The sequence below is a fragment of the Branchiostoma floridae genome, chromosome 1, assembly GCF_000003815.2.
Source record: "Branchiostoma floridae strain S238N-H82 chromosome 1, Bfl_VNyyK, whole genome shotgun sequence".
Lineage (NCBI taxonomy): Eukaryota > Metazoa > Chordata > Leptocardii > Amphioxiformes > Branchiostomatidae > Branchiostoma > Branchiostoma floridae.
In genome coordinates, this window is record NC_049979.1 from 28,142,468 (window position 1) to 28,161,935 (window position 19,468).

The window sequence follows — 19,468 nt, forward strand, 5'->3', positions numbered from 1 at the left end:
CGGGGAACGATGGCGTCCGTGTCGCTGACAGAGGAAATAACAAAGGCAGTGCTCTTGCCCTCCTTCTTGGCTGCCCTTGCTTTGGCCTTTGCTCTCCTAGAGCTCTCTGCAAGTTTTCGTGATCTATTCTGTAACATCTCCTGTTCAGAAAGATACAAACAAAGCGATTTAGCTCAGAGCTTCAAGCCTTCAACTGTGCCAACAGCCTATTTTTCTCTGCTTTTCGTCTTTTCTTGCTGATTGTCTTTATCATCAGAATTTCTCAAATTTCTGTGATGATGATCCACTCGTTGACTAGAAATGATATGATATGATATATGTTATGATATGATATGATATGATATGATATGATATGACTCACGTCACGTCTGTTGGCGGCGTCACTGAGTTGCTGTCTCAGTTTAGTGCGTGATCCCGCGGACTCCTTCTTGACCCGTTCGCGCCTCTCTTGGAGAGTTTCCTCCAGTTTCGCAAGCTTAACTGGGCGGCGAGGGGGCGCGTCGGGCTCGGAGGCGGGCTTCACTAGCACCTGGAAAGCGACGGACTCGCCCCGGGTGTTGAGGGGCAACAGGCCGTCTTGTCGAAGCTCAGCAAGGACGTCGGCCGACGACTTGCTGGACCTTGGCTGGGACATTGGAGGCTGTGCGGTTACCACTGGACATTCTGGAACAATTCAAAGAATACGCGAAAATGTAGTTAATGTCCGTGGTAGCATACAATTTACGGCAACATGTAAGATCTAGTAGACGTTGCCTAAAGGATGTGATTAGATAGAACTACAACTAGCCCCTTCCATCACAAACTCACCACAAGCAGTTTAGACTAAAAGGAGAACCACTTCGTATAACGACCGCATTTTGATCATATGCCATAATTTTAACAGACAAAAACAATAGACGGGAGACTTCGTAAACCCAGTGACTCACCGACACCGGTGGTCCCGCGGTCCATTTCCTCCTCATCCGGTGCTGGTTCCTTCCCCACATCTCCCTCTACTACAGGGGACACCTTGTTAGAGCGCTTCATACAGAAGCAGCTCGTGAGCGTTATGAGAAACTTCCACATTATGTGCGTGTAGTCGTCACGAGTCTGTGATAGGTGACTATCGGCACTTCAGGAGAACTTTGTTGTTCTAAAGGCAGCTAGGCAACACACTATAACGTCACAACTGATGGGGAAGTGTGGAATGTTCGATTATTGGACAAGACGAGGAGGTGTAGTATTGTAAAGGTAACTTTTACGTGAGATAGCGTGGCGCGGCGGCAGCGTGTTTGCCTCGGGACTGAGAGGTCTCGAGTTCGATTCCAGCTGCATGTCACCGATCTTGTGCTCTTGGGAAAGGCACTTTACACGGCTTTCCTCACTCTACTCATTCGAAAATGAACACTTAGCTTCGGCTAGGACCGTCCCTCGGATAGGACGTAAAATGGAGGTCCCGTGTCTGGGGAGAGCCACACCCCATCCACGTTAAAGAACCCACCACACGTGCGATGGTGCGGCGTGAGTGGTTCAAAACCTTCAGTCCCTTGGCGGCACCTTGGCAATTACTGTCGTATTGAGGTCACCTGAGTGGCGCCGAATGGCAGCTCGCTCCAGATCCGTGCGATTTAGCCCCGCCTATTGTAAGCTTCAGCCCCTGGCTGCCAAGAGAGAGTAGTCGGCCCACCCAATAACAAAATAACATTGTCCCAATAACATAAGAAAATTGATAAAATGCGATCTTTCCGCCCTCGTTCAATCATTGTTTTACGACGTGAAGCTTAAGATACAACTTCAACTACTAGTAATTGAACGAGTGCCAAATGGAAGAGTTGACCAATCTCAAACTTCATTATGTACGGCTACACAAAGCAGGATATATAATAATAATCTTTATCGCAAATTCATGCCCGAGGGCTAATTGCATTCAGAGTAAAGTAGTAGTGGTATACATAAACATACTCAACAAAAAAAGGAAATGATATTCATAGATAAATCAAAAGGGAATAACGTCTAAACTAAATCTATTTCTACTTAAGCTATTTGATTGGTTTTGGCTTCTTTTCCGTATGCAGTAGAAGATGAATTGTCCAACATTTTCATATATAAAGGGGTTGGACGACTTAAGCAAGAAGATTGATTAAGTACGTCCCCGAAGTGACGCCAATTTTGGAGAACTAAAATTATCAAACGACAACAAAAAGGTCGCATGTTATCAATTTTTCTTAATAAAACAAGTCATACACCTTTAAAACACTACACCCCCACGCCTTGTCCCATAATCGAACAGTCCATACTTCCCCATCAGTTGTGACGTAATGTATTGTGTTGCCGAGCTGCGTTTAGAACAACAAAGTTCCATCGATGATCCTCAGTCATTGATCACAGACTCGTCGACGACTACAGACTGTAAAAACGCCCGCCTACTCATGAAAATTGGGGTTTTCTTGTCCCCTTACTTCCTGGTACGAGGAAAAACCTCATCATTTAGAATTGTACAAATGCTTGGGGGTATCTTACATCCATATACAAAATTAAAGATATTATTGAAGTCCATTAAATAAATAAATATACGGTGTTTAGTCCTTGGAATGACAGAAGTTAAGTGTAATCGATTAAATGTCGTTTCTTACACCAGTCCCTGACCCGATACTTCTACCACCTCAAGGATCTATTAGTTTAAGACGTTCAGTAAGTATAGAAAGGTCAGATAAAAGATGACATGATATTCGTATTGAAAGATTCAGAAACCGTAGTTTGACTTTATTTGCAGTTTTGTACAACATGCGAGTGCATTAACACCTGGCTGTAAAGGAGATAGAACAATACATACAGATACCTGACAACCAACAGAAAATTTTTCTGAAGCATTGACCTATTTCGAAAAAAAGAGGAGTGAACTTAAACATAACAGTATGTTAAAAAACGTAGTCATTTTTTTTTACTTCTGCATATAGTGCAGTCAAATAAACTTCTAAACCTATTCAATAATGGCAAAAAACAATTCTGTCAGGAAAAAAACGTATTGAGTCTTGTAGAATTACCTAACGTGACGGATGGCGAAAAATTACATGTGTCATTCTGAACCTCTTGGCAGAAACACAAAATTCATGTCTGGAAGAAAACGCCCTACTTCCCATACAATTGTTTAGCGTGACATTTTTCAATGAATTTTAACAAAAACCAGAGCATAAACTCTCCAGTCTCCAACCCCTCGTCCAGATCAGGCCTCTAGATCTCCCACTCTGGAAAATAAGAAAAACTTTCTGTAAACCACTTTTAAAACATTCAAACTATTAGTACCTCAAAACATTTAGATGTAAAACGCATATTTGAAAGAATGTATTTTTTTCTACATTCATGTATAACATTTTTGTTTTTGGCGGTAAGACAACCGGTGTGCATCAACTTAAGCTTTGTAGTGAAATGGACCATTGTTGTGAGGTCGAACTGAACAATAGATAACTTACAGATAATGTACATGTGTGTAAAAAAAACATATACTTTACAATTTCGTGCAAGTAGATTTCAAAACCCAACAAGTAGAATCTTCTTAATACAACATCTATTTCTACGCACCTCTGAATATGATTAGAAGTCGAGAGCCTTATCCCAGCTGCTCATCCCCGACATTTTGGCCTTCCATGCTGTCTCTTTCCTGTTCTCCTGCACAGGCGGGCGACAAAAGTCAAGAATTACCCAAAAGTTCATCCTTGTCTGTTTCAAAATCTTAAGAACACACATTATAAGCCACAGACCATCAAAACGTTGCCCTTTGTTGATCCCAGCTGCAATAGAATTCTGCCCTTCTTGTCGATATTCAACATTAGCGAGTGCACTGAGAAACTCACCCTCCTGCGTTCAGCTGCTAACTCCTGCTGTTTCTTCATGTCTTCCGCTGTGATCCTTTTCGCGACGCGTTTTCTCCTCTTGCTAAGACGTTTCTCCAAAGCCTGCGCCTTCTCCGAGTCCCGGGGAACGATGGCGTCCGTGTCGCTGACAGAGGAAATAACAAAGGCAGTGCTCTTGCCCTCCTTCTTGGCTGCCCTTGCTTTGGCCTTTGCTCTCCTAGAGCTCTCTGCAAGTTTTCGTGATCTATTCTGTAACATCTCCTGTTCAGAAAGATACAAACAAAGCGATTTAGCTTAGAGCTTCAAGCCTTCAACTGTGCCAACAGCCTATTTTTCTCTGCTTTTCGTCTTTTCTTGCTGATTGTCTTTATCATCAGAATTTCTCAAATTTCTGTGATGATGATCCACTCGTTGACTAGAAATGATATGATATATGTTTTGATATGATATGATATGATATGATATGATATGATATGATATGACTCACGTCACGTCTGTTGGCGGCGTCACTGAGTTGCTGTCTCAGTTGAGTGCGTGATCCCGCGGACTCCTTCTTGACCCGTTCGCGCCTCTCCTGGAGAGTTTCCTCCAGTTTCGCAAGCTTAACTGGGCGGCGAGGGGGCGCGTCGGGCTCGGAGGCGGGCTTCACTAGCACCTGGAAAGAGACGGACTCGCCCCGGGTGTTGAGGGGCAACAGGCCGTCTTGTCGAAGCTCAGCAAGGACGTCGGCCGACGACTTGCTTGACCTTGGCTGCGACATTGGAGGCTGTGCGGTCACCACTGGACATTCTGGAACAATTCAAAGAATACGAGAAAATGTAGTTAATGTCCGTGGTAGCATACATTTACGGCAACATGTAAGATCTTGTATACGTTGCCTAAAGGATATGATAGGATAGGTCTACAACTACCCCCATCCATCACGACCGCATTTTGATCATATGCCATAATTTTAAGACAATAACAATAGACGGGAGACTTCGTAGTCCCAGTGACTCACTGGTGGCCCCGCGGTTCATTTCCTCCTCTTTTGCTGCTGGTTCCTTCTCCACATCTCCCTCCACTACAGGGGACACCTTGTTAGAGCGCTTCATACAGAAGCAGCTCGTGAGCGTAATGAGAAACTTCCACATTATGTGCGTACAATTGTCACGAGTCTGTGATCAGTGACTATCGCCAAATAAGCTAGTGGAACTTTGTTGTTCTAAACGCAGCTAGGCAACACAATATAACGTCACAACTGATGGGAAAGTTTGGACTGTTCGATTATGGGACAAGGCGAGGGGGTGTAGTGTGATCTTTCTGTCTCCATTTTATCATTGTTCTACGATGTGAGGCGTAAGGTACAAATCCAATTAATTGAAAGTGGCTAAATGAATAAAACACAGAACAAAAAGATCTTATTTTATTACTTTTTGTTAAAACCATATACTTTTCTTACAATACGACACCCCCTCGTCTTGTCCAATAATGGAACATGATACAATAACTACGTTTTTACAAGTTTGTACGTTATTTGTACGTATCTATTGTTCACTTCGACGCTCAAGTAATACAAAGCAAGTTAAAGCAGACCGGTTTGTCACCAAATAGGTTGAAATAAAATCATGCTTTACATCAATGTACGAGGGGTGATCCCTCGTAAAAATGCATCATTTCAAACATGCGTTTCAGTTTGCCCCATGGATGTTTTGAAGTACTAGTACTAGACAAAAACTTGATCACTTTGGTCTCTTTTCTATGATGGTGATTTGGGTGGGTCGATTCAACTTAGCACAATATGATTGGTGAGTGGTGACTGATAAATAAATGACAACAACGACTTGGGATTTTGTTCTTATTTTTGTACTGCTAAGCCCCTATAACAGGGATTACTAGCAGTGCGCATGTGTTACGGTAACAAGTGATCGGGACAAATAAAAATAGCGAAATAAAAGTAAATACACTGACAAACATAACAAACAGATTTGTGGGTGCAAGCGAAGACACGTGAATTTAGTGTAACGATCGCTTCAAATGTCTCGCAGTGCTCATGTGTGAGTAACAAGTGATCGGAACAAATAAACATAGGGCAATTAAAATAAATACACTGACGAACGTGAACAACTGATTTGTGGGTCCAAGAGAAGACACGTGAATCTAGTGTAACGATCGCCTCAAATGTTAAGCAGTAGCAGTGCGCATGTGTCAGTAACAAGTGATCGGAACAAATAAACATAGGGAAATAAATGCATGTAACAACACTAAGCAATAAAACAACTGAGTTGTGGGGGTTTTATGAGTGAATTTAGTAGATATCATCTAACGTCACACATAACGTTATAACGTTACAAGGGCGCGTAGGGTCGACTCAAAGTCAGCAGGACCCTCCCCGGATCGGTTTTGAACTGAGACCCCCCCCCCCCCCCCCAACGATCACCTCCAATGTCGTGTATGGCCAGGTACTCTCCAAGCAGAGGTTGGCGGGAGGAGAATCGTGACATTTTACACACGTACTAGACAGGCAACATTTGCGAGCAACTACTGTATATTTCAACCACCTCCCACCAAGTCGGCCAACTGAGCTCAGTTATTGATTTGTAAAGTTATTTTCCGTCGTAAGGCACAAAAAGGTGTTTAGGACGGGAAAGTGAATGTGACGATTAGAACGTGACCTTGCTCATACTCCAATGATCCCTAGCTATACCAAAGTTAGTTCTATCTATAATATCTTCCTAAAAGGCTAAGTTAAGCTAAGGGCATAACCCACCGCTGTCTACGTGCTGTCTACGTGCCAAAACTTGGGCAATCTTTTAGGTAAGTACCGCCTCCGTACAAACTCGTAGGGAACCCGACGGATTTTGGAGCACGCAGCCACGCCGTAGAACTTTACGTACAGGCAAGACTTTGTGTGCCATCGGGCTGCGGATTCGCTCCCCGTACATGCTAGTACCGGCGACGCGCCTGCCCTGTACAGCCTGAACGTTTTCTGAAATGCGTGGCGGACGTGGCCTCTCAAAAAACATACGGCGAATTGCACGTACGGGGGGGGGGGGGGGGAAGGGGGGGTTGTGCCCTTAGCTTTAGGGTTACGTTCCGGTGTGACAGCGATCTCGCCCCCCCGGCGATCTCACCCCCCCGGGGGCGAGATCACTAGCGTTTTCGCCCCCCTTTAGCGTTTTCGCCCCCCCCCCCCAGAGCAGCTGGCTACTACATATTACAGGTGCGCTACCTGGTACTATACTGCACCTGGGGAGTAACGTATATGGTGTGTTACCTGGTACAATGTACCTATATGGCACCTTATTACCGTACCGTAAGATGTAATACCTCGAAAGTCGATACTATATTGTTCGGTGCAAACATGACATTGAAATGAAAAAGACAATTTTTGCAGCTGAGGTGGCATAAAAACAGTGCTACTGCGAACGTATAAATCAACACCGTCTATGGTACGGAATACGTCAGCTATATGTTTTCAATTTGTTACATTGTTTTATTTCTTGTGCTGGAAACATTTCCAAAGCACTAACAAAAACACACGTGAATAATAGTTTCTCATTATAAACACTATCTACGCGCAAATTGATCTAGCTGTTGCTAAATGCTACACAAACACTGGTAAAGTACCAGTCTTAAGAAACACGGGTAAATGCATCAGTTCCTAAATACTAAAAAAAACAGTCCTGTTGGAGGTGAAGATATCCCTTGGCCAGGTGCATATACCAAAATGTGCGTTATTCTAATTAATACCTAATATTTGCATAATTAATAAAGACATTACATAGTTCTTTTGTGGTCACTTCATGGTAGAGACTTCATATTGGAGATATGTAGGTTGCTTGAGGACAGGTAAATACAATGAAATACATTTTATGTCAAGACTCAGGTATATGCAATAATGGGAATACAAGGGACCAAGCCCTCCTTGTCTGAAACAAGTTCAACTATCTTATTACCATGTAATTACGTTAATATTGATACTATGAATGGAGTTATGTATCAAACTCGTGTACTTATATCATTCTGAAACTACATTTTGTGATTTATACCAATCAACTTCTAAAATGTCATGTAAACCCGTTTTTTATGGGGGGGGGGCGAAATCGCTAAAGGGGGGCGAGGTAGGGGGGCGAGATCACTAGCCGGGGAGGGCGAGATCTCTAGTGATTTCGCCCCGGGGGGGGCGAGATCGCTAGTGATTTCGCCCCCGGGGGGGCGAGATCACGGGGGGGCGAGATCGCTGTCACACCTGTGCTATAGCATGAAAATCGATTCTGTGCAGGTCCAACATACGGGGGTTACAGGTAATAGATTTAGATGCCTTACGCCAGTCCTATAGAAAGATCAAACAAAAGATGACATGAGACTCGTATTGAAACAGGCAGAAACCGTAGTTTGACTTTATTCACAGTTTTGTACAAAATGCTCAACACCTCGCTGCGAAGGAGAAAGAATAATAGATGTATCTTCTGATACCTACAATCAACAGCAGTTAGTGTCTGTTAACCTTTTTTTCAAATTTTATCAAAACAAACCCAGATGTGAACGTTATGTTAAAAAAAGTCATTTTTTAAAGATTTTGCAGTCAAAAAAACTTCTAAAGCTATTCAATAATGGCTAAAAAACAATTCTGTCGGGAAAAAACGCATTGAGTCTTGTACAATTATCTAACGTGACGGATGGCGAAAAATTACATGTGTCATTCTGAACCTCTTGGCAGAAACACAAAATTCATGTCTGGAAGAAAACGCTCTACTTTTGATACAGTTGTTTAGCGTGACAAATGTATTGAAACGTGTTTTTTTTTCTTCAATTTTACCAATGAATTTTACCAAAAACCAGAGCATAAACTCTTCAGTCTCGAACTACTCGTCCAGATCAGGTCTCTAGATCTCCCACTCTGGAAAATAAGAAAATCTACCTGTAAACCACTTTTAAAACATTCAAAGTAACAAGTACCTCAGAACATTTAGGTGTCACTTTTGAAAGAATGTGTCAACCTATTTGGCGACAAGACAACCGGTCTGTATTAACTTAAGCTTTGTACAACTTAACAATAGATAACGTACAAATAACATACATGTGTTTAAAACATATACTTTACAATTTCTTGCATATAGATTTCAAAACCCAACAAGTAGAATTGTCTTAATACAGCATCTATTTCTACGCACCTCTAAAAATGATTAAAAGTCGAGAGCCTTATCCCAGCTGCTCATCCCCGACATTTTGGCCTTCCATGCTGTCTCTTTCCTGTTCTCCTGCACAGGCGGGCGACAAAAGTCAAGAATTACCCAAAAGTTCATCCTTGTCTGTTTCAAAATCTTAAGAACACACATTATAAGCCACAGACCATCAAAACGTTGCCCTTTGTTGATCCCAGCTGCAATAGAATTCTGCCCTTCTTGTCGATATTCAACATTAGCGAGTGCACTGAGAAACTCACCCTCCTGCGTTCAGCTGCTAACTCCTGCTGTTTCTTCATGTCTTCCGCTGTGATCCTTTTCGCGACGCGTTTTCTCCTCTTGCTAAGACGTTTCTCCAAAGCCTGCGCCTTCTCCGAGTCCCGGGGAACGATGGCGTCCGTGTCGCTGACAGAGGAAATAACAAAGGCAGTGCTCTTGCCCTCCTTCTTGGCTGCCCTTGCTTTGGCCTTTGCTCTCCTAGAGCTCTCTGCAAGTTTTCGTGATCTATTCTGTAACATCTCCTGTTCAGAAAGATACAAACAAAGCGATTTAGCCCAGAGCTTCAAGCCTTCAACTGTGCCAACAGCCTATTTTTCTCTGCTTTTCGTCTTTTCTTGCTGATTGTCTTTATCATCAGAATCTCTCAAATTTCTGTGATGATGATCCACTCGTTGACTAGAAATGATATGATATGATATGATATATGTTATGATATGGTATGATATGATATGATATGACTCACGTCACGTCTGTTGGCGGCGTCACTGAGTTGCTGTCTCAGTTTAGTGCGTGATCCCGCTGACTCCTTCTTGACCCGTTCGCGCCTCTCCTGGAGAGTTTCCTCCAGTTTCGCAAGCTTAACTGGGCGGCGAGGGGGCGCGTCGGGCTCGGAAGCGGGCTTGACTAGCACCTGGAAAGCGACGGACTCGCCCCGGGTGTTGAGTGGCAACAGGCCGTCTTGTCTCAGCTCTGCAAGGACGTCGGCCGACGACTTGCAAGACCTTGGCTGGGACATTGGAGGCTGTGCGGTCACCACTGGACATTCTGGAACAATTCAAAGAATACGCGAAAATGTAGTTAATGTCCGTGGTAGCATACATTTACGGCAACATGTAAGATCTTGTATACGTTGCCTAAAGGATATGATAGGATAGGTCTACAACTACCCCCATCCATCACGACCGCATTTTGATCATATGCCATAATTTTAAGACAATAACAATAGAGGGGAGACTTCGTAGTCCCAGTGACTCGCCGGTGGTCCCGCGGTTCATTTCCTCCTCTTCTGGTGCTGGTTCCTTCTCCACATCTCCCTCCACTACAGGGGACACCTTGTTAGAGCGCTTCATACAGAAGCAGCTCGTGAGCGTAATGAGAAATTTCCACATTATGTGCGTACAATTGTCACGAGTCTGTGATCAGTGACTATCGCCATATAAGCTAGTGGAACTTTGTTGTTCTAAACGCGGCTAGGCAACACAATATTACGTCATAAGTGATGGGGAAGTGTGGAATGTTCGATTATTGGACAAGACGAGGGGGTGTAATATTGAAAAGGCATAAGAAAATTGATAAAATGCGAACTTTCTGTCCTAGTTTAATCATTGTTTTACGACTTGAGACTGATGATGCAACTTTAACTACTAGTACTTGAAGATGTGCCAAATGGAAAAGTTGACCAATCTCAAACTTCATTGTGCACTTCTGCAAGTAGCAGGATAAATGACTCCTCCGAAGTGACGCCAATTTTGGAGAACTAAATCTATCAACAGAGAACAAGCATGCGACTTATCAATTTTCGAAATAAAACATACATCTTCACAACACTACACCCCCACGCCTTGTCGCATAATCGAACAGTCCAAACTTCCCCATCAGTTGTGACGTAGTGTATTGTGTTGCCTAACTACGTTTAGAACAACAAAGTTCCATTGATGATCCTCAGTCACTGATCACAGACTCGTGACGACCACAAACTGTAAAACGACCTCCTACGCATGAAAATTGGGGTTTTCTTGTCCCCTTACTTCCTGGTACGAGGGAAAACCTCATCATTTAGAATTGTACAAATGCTTGGGGATATCTTACATCCATATACAAAATTAAAGATATTATTTAAGTCCATTAAAGAAATATACGTTGTTTAGTCCTTGGAATGATATATGTTAAGTGTAATCGATTTAGATGTCTTTTCTTACACCAGTCCCAGGCCCCATACCTCTACCACCACAAGGATCTATTAACTTAAGACCTTCCGTAACTATAGAAAGATCAGATAAAAGATGACATGACACTCTTATTGAAACATGCAGAAACCGTAGTTTGACTTTATTCACAGTTTTGTACAACATGCGAGTGCCTTAACACCTCGCTGCGAAGGAGATAATACATACTGATACCTGACAACCAACAGAAGTTAATATTTCTAAAACATTCGACCTATTTCGGAAAAAAACAGGAGTGAACATAAACATAACAGTATGTTAAAAACGTAGTCATTTTCTTCTACTTTTGCATATTTTGCAGTAGAACAAACTTCCAAACCTCTTCAGTAATGACAGAAAAACAATTCTGTCAGGAAAAAACGCATTGAGTCTTGTACAATTATCTAACGTAACGGATGGCAAAAAATTACATGTGTCATTCTGAATCTCTTGGCAGAAACACGAAATTCATGTCTGGAAGAAAACGCCCTACTTCTCATACAGTTGTTTAGCGTGACAAATGTATTGAAACGTTTTTTTTTTAAATTTTTCAATGAATTAAAAAAAAAACAGAGCATAAACTCTCCAGTCTCCAACTGCTCGTCCAGATCACGCCTCTAGATCTCCCACTCTGGAAAATAAGAAAAACTTTCTGTAAAACACTTTTAAAACATTCAAACTACTAGTACCCCAAAACGTTTAGATTTAAAACTAAAACGCATGTTTGAAAGAATGTATTTTTTTTTACATTCATGTATAACATTTTTGTTTTGGGCGGCAAGACAACTTGTCAACTTAAGCTTTGTACTACATTAACGGTAAGGTCGAACTGAACAATAGATACCTTACAGATAACGTACATGTGTGCAAAAAAACATATATTTTAGAATTTCGTGCATGTAGATTTCAAAACCCAACAAGTAGAATCTTCTTAATACAACATTTATTTCTACGCACCTCTAAAAATGATTAAAAGTCGAGAGCCTTATCCCAGCTGCTCATCCCCGACATTTTGGCCTTCCATGCTGTCTCTTTCCTGTTCTCCTGCACAGGCGGGCGACAAAAGTCAAGAATTACCCAAAAGTTCATCCTTGTCTGTTTCAAAATCTTAAGAACACACAATATATAAGCCACAGACCATCAAAACGTTGCCCTTTGTTGATCCCAGCTGCAATAGAATTCTGCCCTTCTTGTCGATATTCAACATTAGCGAGTGCACTGAGAAACTCACCCTCCTGCGTTCAGCTGCTTACTCCTGCTGTTTCTTCATGTCTTCCGCTGTGATCCTTTTCGCGACGCGTTTTCTCCTCTTGCTAAGACGTTTCTCCAAAGCCTGCGCCTTCTCCGAGTCCCGGGGAACGATGGCGTCCGTGTCGCTGACAGAGGAAATAACAAAGGCAGTGCTCTTGCCCTCCTTCTTGGCTGCCCTTGCTTTGGCCTTTGCTCTCCTAGAGCTCTCTGCAAGTTTTCGTGATCTATTCTGTAACATCTCCTGTTCAGAAAGATACAAACAAAGCGATTTAGCTCAGAGCTTCAAGCCTTCAACTGTGCCAACAGCCTATTTTTCTCTGCTTTTCGTCTTTTCTTTTTGATTGTCTTTTTCATCAGAATTTCTCAAATTTCTGTGATGATGATCCACTCGTTGAGTAGAAATGATATGATATGATATGATATATGTTATGATATGATATGATATGATATGATATGATGTAACGTCACGTCTGTTGGCGGCGTCACTGAGTTGCTGTCTCAGTTTAGTGCGTGATCCCGCGGACTCCTTCTTGACCCGTTCGCGCCTCTCCTGGAGAGTTTCCTCCAGTTTCGCAAGCTTAACTGGGCGGCGAGGGGGCGCGTCGGGCTCGGAGGCGGGCTTGACTAGCACCTGGAAAGCGACGGACTCGCCCCGGGTGTTGAGGGGCAACAGGCCGTCTTGTCGAAGCTCTGCAAGGACGTCGGCCGACGACTTGCTTGACCTTGGCTGCGACATTGGAGGCTGTGCGGTCACCACTGGACATTCTGGAACAATTCAAAGAATACGCGAAAATGTAGTTAATGTCCGTGGCAGCATACATTTACGGCAACATGTAAGATCTTGTATACGTTGCCTAAAGGATATGATAGGATAGGTCTACAACTACCCCCATCCATCACGACCGCATATTGATCATATGCCATAATTTTAAGACAAATAACAATAGACGGGAGACTTCGTAGTCCCAGTGACTCACCGGTGGTCCCGCGGTTCATTTCCTCCTCTTCTGGTGCTGGTTCCTTCTCCACATCTCCCTCCACTACAGGGGACACCTTGTTAGAGCGCTTCATACAGAAGCAGCTCGTGAGCGTAATGAGAAACTTCCACATTATGTGTGTACAATTGTCACGAGTCTATGATCAGTGACTATCGCCAAATAAGCTAGTGGAACTTTGTTGTTCTAAACGCAGCTAGGCAACACAATATGAATTATAACGTCACAATTGATGGGGAAGTGTGGAATGTTCGATTATTGGACAAGGCGAGGGGGTGTAGTATGGTCTTTCTGTCTTTGTTTAATCATTGTTCTACGATGTGGGGCTTAAGTTACAAATTCAACTACTAGTAGTTGAAACTGGCCAAATAAAAATAAAAAACTAAAAGATCTAATCTTATCACTTTTTCTTGAAAACATATAAACACTTTTTACAGTACAACACCTTTTCCAATAATGGAACATTCCACAATTCCCAAATGGGTTGTTGAACAAAAAAAAATATTGCTTTACATAAATGTAAAAAATGCATAATTTCAAACATGCGTTTCAGTTTGCCCCATGGATGTTTTGAAGTACTAGCGTTACTAGACAAAAACTTGATCACTTTGGTCTCTTTTCTAGGATGGGGATTTGGGTGGGTCGATTCAACTTAGCACAATATGATTGGTGAGTGGTGACTGATACACAAATGATGACAACGACTTGGGATCTTTTTTTGTGCTGCTAAGCTTCTATAACAGGAATTACTAGCAGTGCGCATGTGTCAGTAACAAGTGATCGGAACAAATAAACATAGAGAAAAATTAAATACACTGATGAACGTAAACAACTGATTTGTGGGTGCAAGAGAAGACACGTGAATTTAGTGTAACGATCGCCTCAAATGTCTCGCAGTGCTCATGTGTGAGTAACAAGTGATCGGAACAAATAAACATAGGGCAATAAAAATAAATACACTGACGAACATAAACAACTGATTTGTGGGTACAAGAGAAGACAAGTGAATTTAGTGTAACGATCGCCTCAAATGTCTAGCAGTAGCAGTGCGCATGTGTCAGTAACAAGTGATCGGAACAAATAAACATAGGGCAATAAAATTAAATACACTGACGAACATAAACAACTGATTTGTGGGTGCAAGCGAAGACACGTGAATTTAGCGTAACGATCGCCTCAAATGTCTAGCAGTAGCAGTGCGCATGTGTCAGTAACAAGTGATCGGTACAAATAAACATAGGAAAATACAAGTAAATACACTGACGAACATAAACAACTGATTTGTGGGTGCAAGAGAAGATAAGTGAATCTAGTGTAACGATCGCCTCAAATGTCTAGCAGTAGCAGTGCGCATGTGTCAGCAACAAGTGATCGGAACAAATAAACATAGGGAAATAAAGGTAAGCAATAAAACAGCTGAGTTGTGGGGGTTTTATGAGTGAATTTAGCGGGTATTATTTACACATAACGTTATACAAGGACGCGTAGGGGCGACTCAATGTCAGCAGGACCCTCCCCTGATCGGTTTTGAACTGAGAGAAAGACCCCGCCTCCGCCACACCAGGCTCAAGTTTCTTCAACTCCTGGGTGGTACGAGGGGAAAACGAGAGCCTGTAACGTTAGAAGTAGGATTTACTCGCAAGTCGCAATGGTCTGCAGTTTGAAAGCGTGGTTGGTGCGGCTGGATCATCATCTTGAGTCGCCAGGACCAGTTATTTGGACGCTTGTGGGACAGGAATGTTGTTGTGAATGATTTTGTACATGGTTGTGAGCCTATATACGTCTTTCGGGTCGAGTCTGCAAGGACTTCCAGCCCAGTTTGTTGATAAGTGCGGTGTCACATGGCATGTGTGTCTACGGATATTTGTGCACGATGGCAACTTCATCATCTGCTTATGCTGACAATTGTGTGACTAACAGCCGTGTTGAACTGGACAACACGCAGGATACTCCAACTGTGTATCGGTAAAGACTCTTTCTTTCCTTTCCTTTGGGGTGTACAAACATGTGTTTACGATGGGAAAGTGAATGTGGCCATTCGAACGTGACCTTGTTCATACGGCAGTGACCCCACAGGTCACCGTTTCTAGCCTGAAAATAAAGCCCTATTTTAGAAGATCCCAGTCTTTAAGCGTCTCCATTGTAAGTTAGAGTTAAAATCCCCGTTGTGTATCTGTGTGTGTTGAAAATGAGAATACTTTGAAGGCTATCAAATGTAACGGATTCGAACGTAAACGCCCTCTGTTTCATTTCAACTAACGTTACAACTCGGCTAGTAGTCATTTCTCAATGGACTGGTGATTATCGTTTGAGAAGGATTATGTTCTCGCACCGTTATGGTGTTAAACTTGAGTTAGTTGTGTTTTTGTATTTATTTCATAAATGTGCATTTTTTTTACGCCAAAGGGGAGGGGGCAGAGGATGGGGAGGGGGGCGAATCGAACTAGCGAACGTTAGTTCTAACGGTCATATGTTCTGGAACGCCATTGTACGGCATGGTTATCCCGGGCAACCTTCTGTTTGCTTCATTCCGCGAGAGACTTCACCGCGGACGGACGTTCTCTTGAAGAGCTCCGCAGTCTCAGTGTTCCACACAGTTACGATCTTGACCGACACTATCCAACGATGTCTGACAGTCAGGCCGAGTCACCTGTGGTTGGCACAGCATGCGCCATCGCAGGTAGACTCGCTCACCGGCGCGACGCCTGGAGGAAGTTGTGCGAAAACCGGGCCAAGCGGCTGCCAGCGATGGACGAAGCCGTGAAGCCCACCATTCTGTTTCAGGAAGGACCCAGCCCAGCGGAGGAGGACAGCAGTGCCGTGGACAGCCCAGCAGAGACGGAGGACTCGGAATCGGAGTATGCTTCAGGTAAGACAACAACTTTCTTCTCAAATTCATCAGTACAGGATTGTATTTTTTGTCTGGTGGAAATGCTTTCAGTACCACGGCTACACAAAGTGCGTCTGGCAATTTTCAGACGACTCAGGCAGCAATATTTCAGACTAGGGGTGGGTACCGGTACGAATACTACACAAAGTAGATTTCTTTGTTACGAAATGGACCATTGTTTTGAGTATTGTCCATTCACAAGTTTTCACATACTGAATCAGGTCCAGGTTCAGGTCCGGACCTGGACCTGAACGTCTGGACCTGAACCGGACCTGGACCGGAATTTTCTGTACCGGTACCCACCCCTATTTCAGACTGTAACTCTGTCCAAACATGGTCTATTTCACATACATGTATCCAGTTACTGGCGGGTGTGTTCATAACTGTTATATCATTATTCATATAATAGTAGATAATATAATAGTTGTGTAGTTGTTGCTGTTGTTCGTTTTCTCTTTTGCTTTGGCATGAGGGTATTTGATTGAAGCAAGTATTTAGGCCATGTTGATTTGATTATATTGATGCAGCCCAGGACAACAGCCCAGCAGAGAACAGCAGTGCCGTGGACAGCCCAGCAGGGGAGGACAGCAGTGCCGTGGACAGCCCAGCAGGGGACAGCAGTGCCGTGGACAGCCCAACAGAGGACAGCAGTACCGTGGACAGCCCAGCAGGGGACAGCAGTGCCGTGGACAGCCCAGCAGAGGACAGCAGTGCCGTGGACAGCCCAGCTGAGGACAACAGTGCCGTGGACAGCCCAGCTGAGGACAACTACGAAGCAGATGATGAAGCAGAGGACAGCAGCGAGGAAGAAGCTGACTCCAGCGAGGAAGATGATGACACCAGCCAGGTATTTCAATTGATATGTACTTGGATATATCAGTGTATGTTATGGATGTCTGTAAGATTATACATAATTCAGCCTTCTGGCTGCCAGGTATGTTCATTTTGAATAATAATTTTTAATGTTTGATGAAAATTCTTTTTACTAATCGTGATAATTCAATCATCGTCATCAGGAAGAAGATGTAGAGGAGGAATCCAGCCGGGAGGAGACAGACTCTGCCAGCCAGGACAGCAGTGGTGTCAGCAGCCTCTATGACTTCACCAGCCAAGACGAGACCGCCAGCCGAGACGAGACCGCCAGCCGAGACGAGACCGCCAGCCGAGACGAGACCGCCAGCCGAGACGAGACTGCCAGCCGGGACGAGACCGCCAGCCGGGACGAGAGCTACAGCAGTGGTGTCAGCAGCTTCTATGACTACACCAGCTGGGACCAGGAGTCTAGCAGTCTCTCCTCAGATGGATCGGAAAGTACTTCAGGTAAGGACAACAACTTTATTCGCAAATTCAACAGTACAGACTTGTTTTTTTCTGTCGGGCAGGACTACTTTCAGTACCACAGCTACACTTTTTTTGGCCAAACTTTCTTTTTATTTGCACGCTCACATCAGTTTGGTGGTTCCCATACGATGTTATCCCTATAATCAAATCAACATGGCCTATAATATGACAAGAAAACATGATGAATCAATAGAAGCATGGATTTGAATCCACTAATAATTACCCCACCATTAAGTGGTATCTCACTGCACTTGGGGCACCGGTGCGGCACTGCGAGGTTCCTTCACTGTGGCACTGTTGCTGATATTTTATAATTTAGAAATTGTGCAATACCCAAAAGCATGACTAAGAAGACAATAAAATACAGAAAACATAAGAAAATTCGTTCTTTATCTCTGAAATTCGTTGAGTAACCTTTCGAACCCCGCAGTGACGCACTGGTGCCCCAAGTGCTGTGAGGTAAAGACAGAATATGTTGACTGTCAATTTCCAAAACTACGACATTGTTTCAGTTGTGGGTAATTTTTTTATGACTTGTAGGAAAGAAGAGGAGGAAGTGGTGGAAGAGGTTCTTCTGCTGCTGCAGCAGACAGGAGGCCTCCGACGATGAGTTTGACTAGAGAATGCGGTGAGTAAGATTGGTTTTATTTGTTTGCCTGTACGATATGCTGACATAGTTGGGGGTTTATTATGAAAGAAAAATCAGGAGGCGGTTAGGGAGATTATTTTCAGCCCTTAAACGTGTATGTACTATTGTCAATCTGAAATGTTTTCAGACAATATTGTCCAAGTGTGACCTACTTTACTTCCATTATTTAATTCTACGATATTTCAGAGATGATAGTGAAATGCACAATGTCATGTAAATACTCATACACATGCACAAACACATTCATTCACATATACACACACAGACATATACAAACACATAGTATTACACACATATACTTAGTACACGGACATACGCATGAATAGGAATTGTCCATGTGTTAATAGTTTGCTGTGATCTGAATAAAAATAAATCCTGTAAATAGCCTTCAGTCCTGTCTGACATTCATCTTTTTCTTTCCTTTCAGGCAGGGACGAGATGACTTTTAAAGACTATATTTTTATAAAGAATTTATGATGAGATGCTGAAGATCACTATCTGCAAAATAATGTATTTGTAAATCATGTGAATAAATCTTTGTCAGAGAAATTAAATTAAAATTTTGTTCTGTTTTTTCCTGCTGTTATTCGAATTACTGTGTCAGTGTATGTACATTGTAAGGCCATGTTGATTTGATTATATGTATGACATCCTCTGATAAAGCAAGTATGCATGTACATAGCTGAAACTTATCCATCAAAATTAAAAATATTATCAACCCGTTACATTATTAACCCTTTACAGTGCCCTTTGCAAGTTGGCTAGTGAGCTGAACACAGAAAATTTGGTGACAATAGCACAAGCTTACAATATTAATTCCCAATACCAACCTTACAGCACTCACATTGCACATGTAGCATGAATGGCATTGATTCTAAAGGGAGATTCAACCCCAGCTGAAATGGGTGTTGTTTTATAAAAGACCACACATTTATAAAAACAATATCAATTGAATTTGTAAAATGTAGAATTCAATAAATAGAATGATTCAAATCCTCTTTTTTTGGTAGACTAGAAGAATAAGAAACAAATTTTTTTCAATGACATGGGAAAGGGAACTTGACCTTGGTCTTTCCAACACATTCCAGCCCAATCTAGACACAGTTTTACCGATATCTGTGGAGATGTCGGGAGGGATCT

General features: G+C 42.8%; 4 protein-coding genes across 4 annotated transcripts; 1 reads left to right on the plus strand and 3 right to left on the minus strand.

Moving 5' to 3' along the window:
- Nucleotides 1-3,137: 3,137 nt before the first annotated feature.
- On the minus strand, nucleotides 3,138-4,618 carry LOC118419171. The gene is made up of 4 exons (XM_035825494.1): nucleotides 4,318-4,618; nucleotides 3,831-4,091; nucleotides 3,559-3,645; nucleotides 3,138-3,224 (listed from the first exon to the last, which is right to left on the minus strand). Exons 1-3 carry the CDS (start codon nucleotides 4,588-4,590, stop codon nucleotides 3,571-3,573), a joined length of 609 nt encoding a protein of 202 aa, XP_035681387.1. The 5' UTR covers nucleotides 4,591-4,618; the 3' UTR covers nucleotides 3,138-3,224; nucleotides 3,559-3,570.
- A 3,566-nt stretch (nucleotides 4,619-8,184) lies between these two features.
- LOC118420357 lies at nucleotides 8,185-10,386 on the minus strand. Its single transcript, XM_035827175.1, has 5 exons — nucleotides 10,254-10,386; nucleotides 9,741-10,042; nucleotides 9,259-9,519; nucleotides 8,987-9,073; nucleotides 8,185-8,712 (listed from the first exon to the last, which is right to left on the minus strand). The coding sequence occupies exons 1-4, from the start codon at nucleotides 10,384-10,386 to the stop codon at nucleotides 8,999-9,001; spliced, it is 771 nt and encodes a 256-aa protein (XP_035683068.1). The 3' UTR covers nucleotides 8,185-8,712; nucleotides 8,987-8,998.
- Nucleotides 10,387-11,757: 1,371 nt separating this feature from the next.
- LOC118419154 lies at nucleotides 11,758-13,587 on the minus strand. The gene is made up of 5 exons (XM_035825469.1): nucleotides 13,431-13,587; nucleotides 12,917-13,218; nucleotides 12,434-12,694; nucleotides 12,160-12,246; nucleotides 11,758-11,833 (listed from the first exon to the last, which is right to left on the minus strand). Exons 1-3 carry the CDS (start codon nucleotides 13,561-13,563, stop codon nucleotides 12,452-12,454), a joined length of 678 nt encoding a protein of 225 aa, XP_035681362.1. The 5' UTR covers nucleotides 13,564-13,587; the 3' UTR covers nucleotides 11,758-11,833; nucleotides 12,160-12,246; nucleotides 12,434-12,451.
- Nucleotides 13,588-15,912: 2,325 nt separating this feature from the next.
- LOC118419100 (aspartic and glutamic acid-rich protein-like) lies at nucleotides 15,913-18,332 on the plus strand. The gene is made up of 4 exons (XM_035825389.1): nucleotides 15,913-16,317; nucleotides 16,866-17,185; nucleotides 17,355-17,658; nucleotides 18,220-18,332. The coding sequence occupies exons 1-4, from the start codon at nucleotides 16,074-16,076 to the stop codon at nucleotides 18,297-18,299; spliced, it is 948 nt and encodes a 315-aa protein (XP_035681282.1). The 5' UTR covers nucleotides 15,913-16,073; the 3' UTR covers nucleotides 18,300-18,332.
- Nucleotides 18,333-19,468: the final 1,136 nt, after the last annotated feature.